Below are 15,359 nucleotides of genomic sequence, written 5' to 3' on the forward strand. Positions count from 1 at the left end.
TTTTAAACACAAATTGCTTTTTTGTATGCATGTAAAACAAAATCAGTAGGAGCATTACTGTGCAATAGTTAATTTCAAAATAATAAAACAACACGTACCTGGGGACTCAAATCCAATGAAATATCTTCATTTGAAGAACCCCAAAATCTTTCCTTTTCCTCACTCCTATTAAACACAGACATCTATCCTTAACAGGTGTGTGTGTACATAAATACATATATATATATATATATATGTAGTCACGTGAAAAACTAAGTACACCCCATGTAAAGTTTTGACTTTTTCAACATATTTCAACATACAGCTATTTGATCTTCATTTCAACAATATTGATAGATAAAGGTGATATAATATAACAGATATCATGAAGCATTTACATTTTGTAGTCCATTGTATAATTTAAATAAACATAAATGCAAATCTCGCATGTGGAAAAAGTAAGTACACCCCTACATTTATCACCACTTCAAATACCTAAAATTAGAATCAGGTGCACCAGCTCAGGTGCAAATGATTAGAACATCGTTTGAGAGGATCTTGGAGGAACCTGTCTTATTTAAACCTCAGACATTTCCTTTGGTTTGCTCTTTGTTGTTGAAATGTGCGGCGTCACCATGCCTAAATCAAAAGAGCTCTCTGAGCCCTTCAGAAAGAAAGTTGTAGATGCCTACGAGTCTGGGAAGGGATTTAAAAAGCTCTCCAAACAATTTGAAATCAATCATTCGACTGTCCAGAAGATCATCTCCAAGTGGAGAAGATTCCAAACAACTGCCAACTTGTTCAGGCCAGGCGGCCCCAGCAAGTTCAGCCCGAGAGCAGACCGCAAGATGCTGAAAGAAGTCTCCAAGAACCCCAGAATGTCATCACGGGACATACAGGTAGCTCTTGCCACTGTTGATGTCAAAGTGCATGAGTCTACCATTAGAAAGAGGCTGCACAAATTTGATCTATACACAAAGAATTAAGTTAAGCACCCCCCCCCGTTTTTTTACAACCTCGCACATTACAAGTTTGTTGTCGTCAAAACAGTGTAATATACCCATGATATTGCTATATTTTCTGGAGAAGTGATATTATGGTCACATAAAAACATAACAATCATGCCGTTTTCAATATTTTATTCTGAATAATTTAAGGTGAAATTTTTTGGGAATTTTAGGCATATTTTCACCTCAATTTAAGTATGGAGCTATAGGTCCATCACGGACAGTGTGGATGACGTTTATGTTTTCTAACGTACAGTCATAGTTCTGAGAAGACCTCTAGCGATCTTTGCGTCAATAACGTGTGTAGGACCCACGTGATCGGATCACTGACTCAACCCTACGTCTCATAGACCCTGTAAGCCGTCGTATGCGTTGCTGTGGCAGGTTGAACCCCCTCGAGCACGTTTGGGACATGTTGGGACGACAAATTGCGAAGATGGTCCCTCCAATAGCCAATCTGGATGAATTGGAACGTGCATTACATCGGGAATGGAACAACCTGCCACAGCAACGCATACGACGGCTTACAGGGTCTATGAGACGTAGGGTTGAGTCAGTGATCCGATCACGTGGGTCCTACACACGTTATTGACGCAAAGATCGCTAGAGGTCTTCTCAGAACTATGACTGTACGTTAGAAAACATAAACGTCATCCACACTGTCCGTGATGGACCTATAGCTCCATACTTAAATTGAGGTGAAAATATGCCTAAAATTCCCACAAAATTTCACCTTAAATTATTCAGAATAAAATATTGAAAACGGCATGATTGTTATGTTTTTATGTGACCATAATATCACTTCTCCAGAAAATATAGCAATATCATGGGTATATTACACTGTTTTGACGACAACAAACTTGTAATGTGCGAGGTTGTAAAAAAACGGGGGGGGGTGCTTAACTTAATTCTTTGTGTATACATGAGAGGTGTGCCAGGAGGAAACCTTTGCTGTCCAGAAAGAACATCAGGGCAAGACTAACGTTTGCCAATGAACACCTTGGCAAAGACCAGCACTTCTGGAACAATGTGCTCTGGACAGATGAGTCGAAGGTAGAGCTATTTGGCCACAGTACCAGAAGACATCTTTGGCGAAAACCAAAGACAGCATTTGATCACAAGAACCTGATACCAACTGTAAAGCATGGTGGTGGAAATATTATGGTTTGGGGCAGCTTTGCTGCATCAGGGCCTGGGCAGCTCACCATCATATAATCCACGATGAATTCTTCATGCACCAGAGGGTGCTTGAGGATAATGTGAGGCCATCTGTCGGAAAGTTGAAGCTCAACCGAAGGTGGACCTTGCAACATGACAATGACCCTAAACATACCAGTAAATCCACCAAAGAATGGCTGAAAATAAATAAATGGAGGATTCTGGAATGGCCAAGTCAAAGCCCGGATATACAGACTTGGCATTTAATATGGAATATTTTTTTTGTGGGGGTGAACTTACTTTTCAAGATGTCTTAGAACCAAAAGTTCATTGGAATTATGTTGAAATTATTCTAGATTTTGTTAATGTGACCTTTAAAATAAACAAAAACCACATTTGACATTTCAAAACAAATAAATTGATCCTTGAAAGTGATGTAAACTGATATCGAACTCAATTCATGGACAGTACTGTGTTAAACTTCTGTACGTTTTCTAGAAGTAACTCTTTATTTTGCACATTAGCCAAAAAATTTTTTAACAAAAACAAAAGTTAAATTACGACTGGGATTACAGACAGTAAAATTACAGTTCAGTACTTCATGTAACCCCCACGAGCATTCAGGAGAGCACGTACACGTTGAGGCATGCTGATCACGAGATTTGCCAAGGTTTGGACAGGAATAGCTTGCCATGCAGTGACAATAGCCTGCTGCAATTCACGCACAGAGGTCGGCTGCTGGTCCAAGTGGTCGATTTGACGCGTTAATTCTGCCCACAAGTTCTCTATCGGATTCATATCCGGGGACATGGCAGGCCACTCCATATGCTCTACACCACGGTCAGCAAGAAAGTGTTGGATCATGCAAGCACGATGAGGCCGTGCATTGTCATCTTGGAAGACAAAGTTTCCTCGAAAGGCTGCACGAGCAAATGGAAGCAATGTTTCTTCCAGAATGGCCCTGTACTTGAACTGGTTCAGGTTTCCATTCAGAACAACCAGGTCAGTTTTGCCCCCTGCATGAAAAGCAGCCCAAACGGTCACCCCACAACCTCCAGCTTGGACTCTTGGCACTATACAATATTTGTTGTAGGCTTCATGCACTTGTCTGCGCACTCGGACGCGGCCATCCTGACGATAGACCAGAAATCTAGACTCGTCACTGAAGATCACGTGATTCCAGTGTCCTGGCTGCCATTGACGGTGCTCTCTGGCCCACTGCAATCGGCGCTGGTGGTGTTGTCTGGTCAGGCGTGGCTTTCTCAGGGGACGCCTGGCACGATAGCCTGCTTGAACCAGTCGTTGGTTGACTAGCCTTCTGGATACAGGCACATTTGTCAGTTGCTGCCACTCAGCCCTAAGCCGATTAGCTGACTTGGTACGGCCATTGCAGACTAACCGGTGCAGCTGGCGATCATCTCTCCTTGTGGTTCTGCAGGGACGTCCTGGCCTCGGTATTGGAGTAGGGACACCCCTCTGAGCATTTCGTTTCAGGATCTTTGACACCTGACCTTGAGTGATGCCATACTGCCGAGCAATAGCATGCTGTTTCATGCCGTAATTTCGTAAAGCCACCACTCCATGACAAACAGCATTGTCAAGTTGACGGACCATCTCCAGAGGAAGCGGCAATAACTTTTGTGGACGTGCAGCAGTTGTTTTCCACTAATACAGAACGCAACAACCCTTATATATGCGATTGTGAAGCCAATCGTCAAATGTACCTGTCCTTACATTTTGCCATGCCACCTGTGATATAATCCTGTTATTGACTTCTTGCTGCAAAGGACAATCAGTGACATGGTTCTTTCAACAAAGACATCACCGAAGGGTAAAAGAAACTCACCAGATTGATATACTGAGTTCAGAAAGTAAACCCAAGTCAAGAAAAAACAAGTACAAAAAGTTTTAATTGAAACAAAAGCCACGTCGATGTTACACAATGCCTAGATGCAGCTGTGCCTATAACGTCGATGTTATAGGCACAGGACATTCCTATTGATTCGATTACTTGATGTTATTTTTGTGCAAAGTGAAAATATATCTCGGCAATTTCCCGTGTGTGGCGACGAATTTTTAATATATCGCGGCATTTTCCCATCTGTTATTTCAGGTGGTGTATGACTGACCATGCCGCGATTAAAAAATATATATATCTCGGCAATTTCCCGTGTGTGGCGACACGTGAACGAAGCTGGGCTCCTCTCTCCACATTATTGTGACGACGTATAAATTAAATATTTCATCGTGATGATTGTCATCAAATGGACGAATTTTTAATATATCTCGGCATTTTCCCATCTGTTATTTCGGGCGGTGTATGACTGACCATGCCGCGATTTAAAAAAAAAAAAAAAATCAATGGATTTGAAGTTACAGGCCTTTGAGAATTCATTTAGTTCTATAAAGGGCAACTTTCATCGGATTTTCTTCCCGCTTTTTTTCAACCGAGTCTAAAACTATGTTAGCGACTGTGAAAAATGAAATAATATATCGAATTTGATTTGAAATAAAACTGTGTGAGAGAGGAAGACACCACACCACGGGCCTACAAACAGGCCTCAAAGCTATGCGAGTTAATAAAATGGTGGATATTTGTTCATATGAAGGCTCTCCCAGAATGGGTGGAGCTATGGTTCCCAGAATGGGTGGAGCTTTGAGGTTTTGTCTTCTCTGCAAGAACAAGAAGAACAAGAAGAACAACAACAACAGCAGAGGGCACTTTATGAGCAGCGTCTGCGACGCGGCTAAAAAAATTCCATATTAAATGCCAAATCTGTATATTAATCGGTGTGCTTTAGAAAGGCATGTTGTTTCTCTTTATGAGTTTCAAAGCAAAATAAATTTGATGACACCCGATTTCTGAGCCGTTTGCCGTATTAATAGGTTTTCAAAATTCCTGAGCAATTTTTTTTTGATCCATCACATGACGGTTGCCAGCTGTTTATAAAGAATAATGTTTATGCACATCTTAAAATATCTATAATAATTCAATGTTGTTTTTTAAAATTTGTTTATTGAAATGCACCGTGAACAGCGGTGAAAGCTACTCAAGATTTTTTGGTTGTATACAGTGCAGTACTGTAATCGGTAATGAGCACTCACAATGACTCCAAACGGCCGATGCCAATTACCAAAAGATTACCCATTACCAATTCTGATATCGGCCCAGTGATAATTAATATAAAAATGATGATCCTTTCGGAACCATTTCTGCAATGGTGGTGTCCGTTTGGATAAATGTTCTTAATGGGAAATCGCATGGGATCGATAAGACCAAAGTTTCTGAATGGTGTGCACCTAAAAGTGAGTGTGTCCTCCTCAAAATGCAGGCCACACAAAGTTGGATTGCATGATCCTTTGTACCCAGGCACGAGAAACTCACTGTCCAAAATTATCGCTAACGTGGAATCATTTGGCCACTCAAAAAATTCCACGGTTATTGCACCCTAAAACTAGGCATCACTCCTCAATCACAGATTACTTTCTATTGCTTTTTACACAACACAAACTGGCTCTGGGATTGATTTTGGCCGCGATTCAGCGATATTCTCGCATAAAGTTGGAAAATATCGCATACAATTTTGGCCAGAGCGATAAAAAAAAAATCGCATAGAGCGTGTCAGTTGTCGCGGTAATAGTTTTCAGGCGAAACAGTTTCAAATCGTGTACTTACTACTGCTTTTGTCAGGTCTAGAAGTTGTCAAAGATGAAGCTATTCTAAACTGTAAACAGACCGTAGCCATTTTAATTTCGCTTTCACGCTTTACGGTAGCCGTGACAATGTTTTGCGGCATTAAACGACGGCTTTTCGGCAACCATGTGTTCGCTTGTCTGCAGCAGTTTCTGGATTATGCTTTTTCCGAAAATGCCGCCGAAAAAGAGACCTCCGCAACCACAGCCTGATGGGCAAAGTATAAAACGATTCTTTATAGGTACCAGCAGTAGTTCTAACACTGACAACCAGGGTGATCCAGCTAGTGACCATGTGCAGGGCGAAAGCGGGACAGTGGCCAGGGCTGCCACAATGCAGACAGCTTCTTCCGGCAAAACTTTAATAACGTTTCAAGACAGCTGGGTCCTTAAATTCGGAGACTGGCTGAAATATGATTAAGATTAAGAACATTGTTTCTTGTCTTATGATAACAATCTATCTTCAGGGAGGCGGACATAGTCATGTGATCAAACAACATGACTTTTGATGTTTTCAATCAGTATTAATAAATGTGATCAAATGTGATAATTCCTGGCAACTTATGTGTCAAACTTATCTGTGGCATGGTTAATCCTTTCCGCATTAAAAGCCACAGGGAGTGAGATAGTCTATTTGAATACAGAAAGAAACACACAAGTCTTTGTTTTCTTGACCATATTTATTTTTAATTAATACCCCGAGAATAATGAGATTTGATGAGCGCGAGTAAAATTTTATCTCAAAACAATTTTGTATAATCCCATAGTGTTTGGAAAAAATGTCTGTTTTGTACACAGGGAGATTTTCTCCCATTGCTAAAATCCTCCAGGATAATCCCTGAGCCAGTATAAATAATTGGCAGCACGAGAACAATGTTTAATGGGTGACATCACCCTCTGCAAAATGCAGATCTTTCCAAATGAGATCGTAATTATCATCGGCGAAAAGGAAAGCATGAACCCTTCGAACTTCACCAAATGGCTGCATATCACAGACTAAATTCAGTGTTTGTGAGCTCACCTGCTCAACGTGTCACTTTGAGAAGGTTCATCGGTGCCTGATGGATAAACACAAATTCAGAAGCATTTAATTTACTCATGCTGCCATAATATGTGCATCAACACACCAGTGCCGTCATGCCACGTGAACCTCCACCGCGGCGCCACCACAGCAGTCACACCTACACCACAACGTCATTGTAATCGTACAGAAATTCCTCAATATAACAGGTAAGGCAAAACTCAGACTAAAACGATGTACTGTATTTACCGCCCCAAGAACATTTAAACCGTGCACCGTTGTTATATTATATCAAGTAATTATTTTTGTCAAATTATTTCCCCTGTAACAACAAAACAATATGAACAAGACAGAGCAGATTGCAGACCATCGTCAGGATGTGTTTTCAATGATTTTAAGGCTTTTGTGTTGAAACAAATATGGCGGCCAAACCACGTGACCGATGACATCTTTTTTTTTTCTCCTCAATGCTCCAAAAATTTCATCTTGATCGGATGAAGTTTTGTACTTGTCGAATTATGACGTCATAATGGAGGCACCCATCACATCATCATTAACATATTTTATTCCCCTTGGAGAGTTCTTTAAAAAGACCCATGTCTCAATTTCTTCTATTCAGCGCTTTCGGATATATAGAGGTGCAAAGTTTTTCGGTTTTTGCAAGATGGCGGCCGAACCACGTGACCTATGCCATAATAATTATCATTTACATTTTTTTTACAGGTGGAGATGCACCTAGGGTGTAAATTTCCTGTCAATCGGACCAATGGTTGCAGAGAAAATCATATTTATTCTGTGTGGACAAACAAACAGACAGACAAACAAACATAAAAAATTGGTCAGAGACCGAGGACTTGCCGGAATTTACTTATTTATCGGTCATTTAGGATAATATGGCAGCCGAACCACGTGACATATGACGTCATCATTAACATGTTTTATTCACCATGGAGAGTTCTTTACAATGAGCATGTCTCAATTTTTTCTATTCAGCACTTTCGGAGATATGGAGGTGCAAATTTTTTCGGTTTTTCCAAGATGGCGGCAGAACCACGTGAATTATGATGTCATCATTAACATATTTTATGCCCCATGGAGAGTTCTTTACAATGAGCCATGTCGCAATTTTTTCTATTCCGCACTTTCGGAGATATGGAGGTGCAAAGTTTTTCGGTTTTTCCAAGATGGCGGCCGAACCACGTGACCGATGACGTCATCATTAACATATTTTATTCCCCATGGGGAGTTCTTTACAATGAGCCATGTCACAATTTTTTCTGTTCAGCACTTTCGGAGATATAGAGGTGCTAAGTTTTTCGGTTTTTCCAAGATGGCGGCCGAACGACGTGACCGATGACGTCATCATTAGGGCACAGTATATTAGAAGGCAAGACAAATAAGTGTGCAAAGTTTGGCGATTCTACGTGCAACGGTGTAGACGTCGTGCTGCAAACAGACAAACAGACAGACAGACAGACAAACAAACGAACAGATCAACATACTTGCCGGAATTTTTCCGGCAAGTAACAAACGAACAGATCAACATACTTGCCGGAATCTTTACCGGCAAGTAACAAACTCAAATGCAATACCCTCTCCTCAGGCGAGGGTAACTAGAACAGCACTCGGTAGAGCACATACCTCCGCCAGACTGAGTAGTTTATGTTTTATATCCCACTGATAGGCTAGATCTGGATTCGGACCTGAACCAAAATATAATCGGCTTCTTCTCATCACCAACTGTATCCAACTCGTCCACCAAGTTTATGCATAACGCGTCCTTAACTTTTTTTTAAATATCCTGCTATATAATCGCTTTTGGCCTGATCTCTCGATGGTGAAGAATTACTTGAAAATTAAATAATTCTCGTATCCGAATCCATCATCAGATCTTCACCAAAATCTAATCAATTCTTCTTTGTCACACACACAATCGATCCACAAAGTTGCGTCCAAATCCGTACATAACGTTTTGAGATATAGTGCTATGTATCGGTTTTAGCCCTATCACTCAATGGTGAAGAATATCACCTCCTGTTTGTCGTTAAAGGCGGCAAAAAGGGTTGGCGTCAGGAAGGGCATCCGGCCGTAAAACATTGCTTCAAAAAGGGGACCGAAAAACAACAACAACCACGGTTCCCGAAAAAGGCCAACCCCCGCTTTGCGGGGAAAAATGGCCTCTAAAGGTGGTTTACTCAATGGTGAAGAATCACTTAAAATTAAATAATTCTCATATCTGAATCCATATTCAGGTCTTCACCGAAATGGAATTGATTCGGCCGTGTCACACACCCAGCCTGTCCACCAAGTTTTGTATAAATCCGTCCATAACTTTTTGAGATATTCTGCTATACTATATCGGTTTTAGCTCTCTCACTCAATGGTGAAGCATCACTTTAAAAAATATACTGGCCGGATCCGGATCTGGATCTTCACCAACATTTAACCAATTCTTCCTCGTCACAAACCCAACCTCTCTGCCAAATTTGGTCCAAATCTGTCCACAACTTTTTGAGATACCTTGTTCACAGACAGACAAACAAACAGGCAGACAGGGGTGAAAAAACATAACTTCCATCCCCCTTCGGTGGCAGAGGTAAAGACTAAATGCAAATTAACACCCAAAAAATAAACACAATCCCGAACCTTTGTCCAAGGCAGGCCCGGGCAATTGTATGGAGCATGGAGGAAGCGATGGACTCCAGGTATGACAAGGAGACACAGAGCCATGCAATTTCACTCTTTCCTCATTTATCAAATGGGCACAGCTGCAAAAAACATGGAACACAGGATAATGATTAACTTACACCTGACTAACCACAACCATTTCGTTCACTGGAACCGAGTTTGACTCAGAGGAATGATACATCTTCTCTGGAACCAAAATAAGCACTCTGTGAAAATTAAACGACATTTACAATCAAGGCAAAACATTTTAAACAAGAAAGAGCAATCAGAGATTGCAGACCCTCGACAGGATGTGTTTTCAGTGGTTTTTAAGGATTTTGTTTTTAAAACAAATATGGCGGCCGAACCACGTGACCTATGACGTCATATTAATCAATTTTTTTCACTAGTTCACGCTCAATCAATTTCATCTTGATCGGATGATGTTTTGTACTTGTAGAATTATGACGTCATCATGGAGGTACCTATGACATCATCATTAACATATTTTATTCCCCATGGAGAGTTCTTTACAATGAGCCGTGTCTCAATTTTTTCTATGTGGCACTTTCGGAGATATTGAGGTGCAAAGTTTTTGCGGTTTTTCCAAGATGGCGCCCATACCACGTGACCTATAACGTCATAATTATCATTAAAAACTTATACAGGTGGAGTTGCACCTCTGATGGAAATTTCCTGTGAATTGGACCAACGGTTGCCAAGAAAATAATATTTATTCTGTGTGGACAAACAGACAAACAAACAGACAGACAGACAGACAGACAACCATACCCAATTGCAATACCCTCTCCTGCTGTGAGGTTAACTGGAACGCCACTTGGTGGAGCACATACACAGTTTATGTTTTGCATCCAATCGATAAGCCGGATCTGCATCCGGACCAAACCAAATTCTAATTGGCTTGTTATTTTTGCACAACCAACCTGTCCACCCGGTTTTGCATGATTCCGTCCATAACCTTTTGAGATATCCAACTCACAGATAAACAGGGGAGACAACATAACCTCCATCCACCTTTGGTGGTGGAGGTAACTAGAGAGCTCATAGAACCCCATACACTGTGCAGTCTTAAGAAAAAGGACTTGGGAATGGTCTTTTCAAATCTTGCTTTGTGTTTCTGAGCACGATCAATATTTCCTGTGAGCTATGATTTTGTCTGAATCTCGATATTCCCGATTCTGAGAGTTGAGCAGCACTGTACGCCGAGAGTTGAGCAGCACTGTACGCCGGGAGTTGAGCAGCACTGTATGCCGGGAGTTGAGCAGCACTGCATGCCGAGAGTTGAGCAGCACTGTACGCCGAGCAGTTGAGCAGCACTGTACACGGAGAGTTGAGCAGCACTGTATGCCGAGCAGTTGAGCAGCTCAACTCGAGAGCACTGTACGCCGAGAGTTGAGCAGCACTGTACGCCGAGAGTTGAGCAGCACTGCACGCCGAGAGTTGAGCAGCAAATTTGATTGGTCAAGATTGCATAAAACTGGAGGTTTTTGGAAGTGGAAAGAAGGCAATTTGTGTTCTACAGTGTTCAGGTATCTATCTATAATTCCAGTAATCTCTGTATGTGTGTTTGTTTGTTTGTTTGTTTGTTTGTCTGTGACCGCTGTTTCTCGACAACCACGGGTCCGATATACTTTAAACTCGCCAGGTATATTGCTGGGGACCCGAGGATGTGCCTTTTCAAGGTTTCATATTAATCGGACAATTACTTACCGAGCTATGTCCAAAAAACGATTCAACCAATCAGAGAGCAGCGAGCTATCGCGTGTGCCGAACGTGGCGAACACACTCTGCCTCGGACGGCACATTTGAGAGCGTATTCATTTATTTCACGTTGGCAAACTATGTTGCCGCTATGTTGGCGTTAAACTATGTTTTAAAACTAATTAAAACCATTTCATGTAAATAGAGGGGGGGGGGGGGGGGGATTGTCACTGTACTCGCAAGCCGTTCGCCGTTCGCTTTGGCGTTGCGAATGGACCAAAACATTTCATGGCCCAAACCATTTCATGTAAAGCGTTCGCCGTTCGCTTTGGCGTTTCGAATGAACCAAAACATTTCATGGACCAAACCATTTCATGTAAATAGAGGGGAGGGATATAATTTTAGATATATATATAGTACGGGCATGCCCTAGTATAATTCAATTGAAACAAGCATTCTGAGTATTGCGCTGCAATACATGTCCCCAACCGGGAGTCTGTCGTCCGGAAAACTGTTGGGGAAATTACCAAGGGTTCTTTACCCACAGGTTCTGAATCGTTCCCAATCGCAAATTACCTCAGGACGGGCTCACCTGTGATTCGCACTCGGGACTTCGATTTATACACCTTGCAGACAGGTCAGCAGAAGCACGAGAAAATAAGTTGTTGATAAAGAACCTTTCGAGTCGCTAAATATCAGTAATTTATTATATTTTCCGGTTCACGATCAATGATTGATGTGTATATATATATATATGTTGCTCGGTTTGGCTCCGCCCCTCCGGAAAGCACGCGCTGTGTCGCGCTGTTGACGTTCGCGAGACGAGGCTGAGGGCACGTGGTGCGGCTTGAGGAGAACTCTGGAATAAACAAGAGATATCCATTAAAAAAAAAAAATTCCGTTTAAATAACGATATCTGCCAAACCACGTGCCCTATCGCAAATTCCAAAAGGACATTTTAGTAGACCGATATGCTGAACAGATCTGTGAAGTTTCCCCTCGATTGGATCAAAAATGAGGGAGGAGTTCGGTTTTAAAGGTTCATGCTTAAAAACGTCATAACTCTGAAACCATGTGACGCATGACGTCATGCTCGCTCACCTTTTTGTTCGTCATGGGTATGCGACTCTGCCTGCAAAGATTGGCCTCGATCTGTTCAGCCGTTGCAGAGAAAAAGGGGTTTTTGCGTTTTCACGAAAAACAATATGGTGGCCGAACCACGTGACCTGTGACGTCAAAATTACCATTAAAATATTCTACAGACCGAGTCCCTCCTATGGTGACAATTTGATCTCAATCGGTCCTATTATTGCAGAGAAATTGGTTTTTAAAGGAAATTAAAACTTAAAATGGCACTGAGTTAAGGATCATCAGAATTATCAAAATTCCCAAAGTTCAAAGTGCTATAACTTTGTCAAAAATGATCTAAACGTCGTGAGGTTCGAACTCTATCTGCAAGTTATCATGAGGAAACCATGTGCCAAGTTTGAAATCATTAGCATTAAGGGTTTAGAAAAAAAGTCCGGAAAACTGTTCTTTGCGTGATGGACGGACAGACTGACGGACTGACAGACGGCGTGCAAACCTATAGTCACCTCCGGTTTACATCGGTAGGGGACTAATAAAGGTTTTAAAGGCTGTAGAAAAAAATCCGGAGGTTTACCGCCACTGATGCACCATCTTTTCGACCACCTTATTAGTCCCCTAGGTGTACACCGGAGGGGACTATAGGTTTGCACGCTGTCTGTCCGTCAGTCAGTCAGTCTGTCAGTCAGTCTGTCAGTCAGTCTGTCTGTCAGTCTGTCAGTCTGTCAGTCTGTCAGTCTGTCAGTCTGTCAGTCTGTCAGTCTGTCAGTCCGTCAGTCCGTCAGTCCGTCAGTCCGTCAGTCCGTCACGCAAAGAACAGTTTTCCGGACTTTTTTTATCTAAGCTCTTAATGCTAATGATTTCAAACTTGGCACGTGGTTTCCTCATCATAAGATACAGATCAAGTTCGAACTTCACGACGTTTCGATCATTTTTTACAAAGTTATGGCACTTTGAACTTTGGTAATTCTGATAAGTCTGATGATCCTTAACTCAGTGCCATTTTAAGTTTTAATTTCCTTTAAAAAAGATTTTCCCTGCAATAATAGGACCGATTGAGATCAAATTTTCACCGTAGGGGGGACTCGGTCTGTAGAATATTCTAATGGTAATTATGACGTCACAGGTCACGTGGTTCGGCCGCCATATTGCTTTTCGTGAAAACACAAAAAACCCTTTTTCTCTGCAACGGCTGAACAGATCGAGGCCAAACTTTGCAGGCAGAATCGCATACCCATGACGAACAAAAAAGTAAAAGAGCATGACGTCATGCGTCACATGGTTTCAGAGTTATGACGTTTTTAAGCATGAACCTTTAAAACCGAGCTCCTCCGTCATTTTTGATCCAATCGAGGGGAAACTTCACAGATCTGTCCAGCATGTCAGTGTACTAAAATGTCCTTTTGGAATTTGCAATAGGGCATGTGGTTTGGCAGGTATCGTTAATTAAACGAAAATATTTTTTTAAATGGACATCTGTTTATTCTAGAGTTCTCCTCAAGCCGCACCGCGCGCCCTCAGCCTCGTCTGCGAACGTCAAAAGCGCGACACAGCGTGCGCTTTTGGGAGGGGCGGAGCCAGGCCGAGCAACATATATATACACATCGATCATTGATCGTGAACCGGAAAATATAATAAATTACTGATATTTAGCGACTCGAAAGGTTCTTTATCAACAACGTATTTTCTCGTGCTTCTGCTGACCTGTCTGCAAGGTGTATAAATCGAAGTCCCGAGTGCGAATCACAGGTGAGCCCATCCTGAGGTAATTAGCGATTGGGAACGATTCAGAACCTGTGGGTAAATAAATAACCCTTGGTAATTTCCCCAACAGTTTTCCGGACGACAGACTGCCGGTAGGGGACATGTATTGCAGCGCAATACTCAGAATGCTTGTTTAACACGTTATATTAGTCATTACCTCCACCACCAAAGGTGTATGGAGGTTATGTTTTCACCCCTGTCTGTCTGTCTGTTTGTTTGTTTGTCCGTTTGTGAACAAGATATCTCAAAAAGTTGTGGACAGATTCAGACGAAATTTGGTGGACCGGTTGGGTGTCTGACAAGGACAAATCGATTCGATTTTGGTGAAGATCTGAATATGGATTCGGATATGTGAATTATTTAATTTTTTTAAGTGATTCTTTACCATTGGGAGATAGGGCCAAAAATGATACATAGCAGGATATCTCAAAACGTTATGGACGGATTTGAACGAAACTTGTTGGACAAGTTGTGTGTGTGACAAGGAAGAATCGAAGAATGTTTCTACATTATATAAATTCTGTATTGTGATTTTCTGGTCGACTCTGAGATACAAAACGTAAACTGTTCACCAGGCGGAGGGATGCTCTCCACTGAGTGCCGTTCTAGTTTGTGCCTGTTATTTGTGTCCTTTATAATGTCGCTAAAATCAATAAGTTTCCTGATTGGTATGATTTCAATTTTGTTTGACTGCCAGACAGGCAGACAGACGAGGAGAAAAAAATTGTCGCACCCATGTCCGAAGGAAGCGGTTCAGTTTGGCATTTTAAATATGACAGGCAAAGCCTAGGAACGAGCAACCCCCATTGGAATTACTCTTTGGAACCCTTTCAAATTACCAGTTAGAACCCACTAGAATTGCCCTCTACAACCCATTAGAAATACCCTTTCGAACCCTTCAGAACCCTCTCGAATTACACTTTATAATTAAACCCTTCAGGAATAAACAGGGTAGTAAGTTAGAAAGGTTCTTCTTCATTTTTGTTGGACGGATGGACAGATGGAAGGAAGGACATAGCCAAATATTGAAGTGGCTTCGCCGCTTTAAACATTACTTTACTCCTCTCTGCACATGTGCAACCAGGATGATATTTCGTACATGTTGCCAAACTCAGAGCCAAATTACTGCTAAACTGCAGGTTTGTGTTCCGATTTGTGTTTTACAGTGTTCAAAATATAACATTCAATTGAAATGAAGATGTCCCTTGATCATAGACTGACGTCTGTGGACAGACAGACAGAGTGAACCAATAATTAGTTAA

The 15,359-nt window shown here is 41.7% G+C and overlaps 1 protein-coding gene across 3 annotated transcripts in view; it reads right to left on the reverse strand.

The window, feature by feature from the left end:
* The window catches only part of LOC137424465 (ankyrin repeat domain-containing protein 26-like), a 159,893-nt gene that overhangs the window by 118,152 nt on the left and 26,382 nt on the right, over positions 1–15,359 (reverse strand). For all 3 annotated transcript variants that reach the window (XM_078775498.1, XM_078775499.1, XM_078775500.1), the window contains exons 7-9: positions 9,505–9,626; positions 6,859–6,895; positions 99–165 (exon numbers count right to left, since the gene is read on the reverse strand). In XM_078775498.1, the coding sequence (XP_078631624.1) occupies positions 99–165; positions 6,859–6,895; positions 9,505–9,626 (226 nt within the window). The remainder of the gene's footprint in view (positions 1–98; positions 166–6,858; positions 6,896–9,504; positions 9,627–15,359) is intronic.

This window comes from Myxine glutinosa, chromosome 4, assembly GCF_964187855.1.
Source record: "Myxine glutinosa chromosome 4, kmMyxGlut1.1, whole genome shotgun sequence".
In the NCBI taxonomy this organism is placed as follows: Eukaryota; Metazoa; Chordata; class Myxini; order Myxiniformes; family Myxinidae; genus Myxine; species Myxine glutinosa.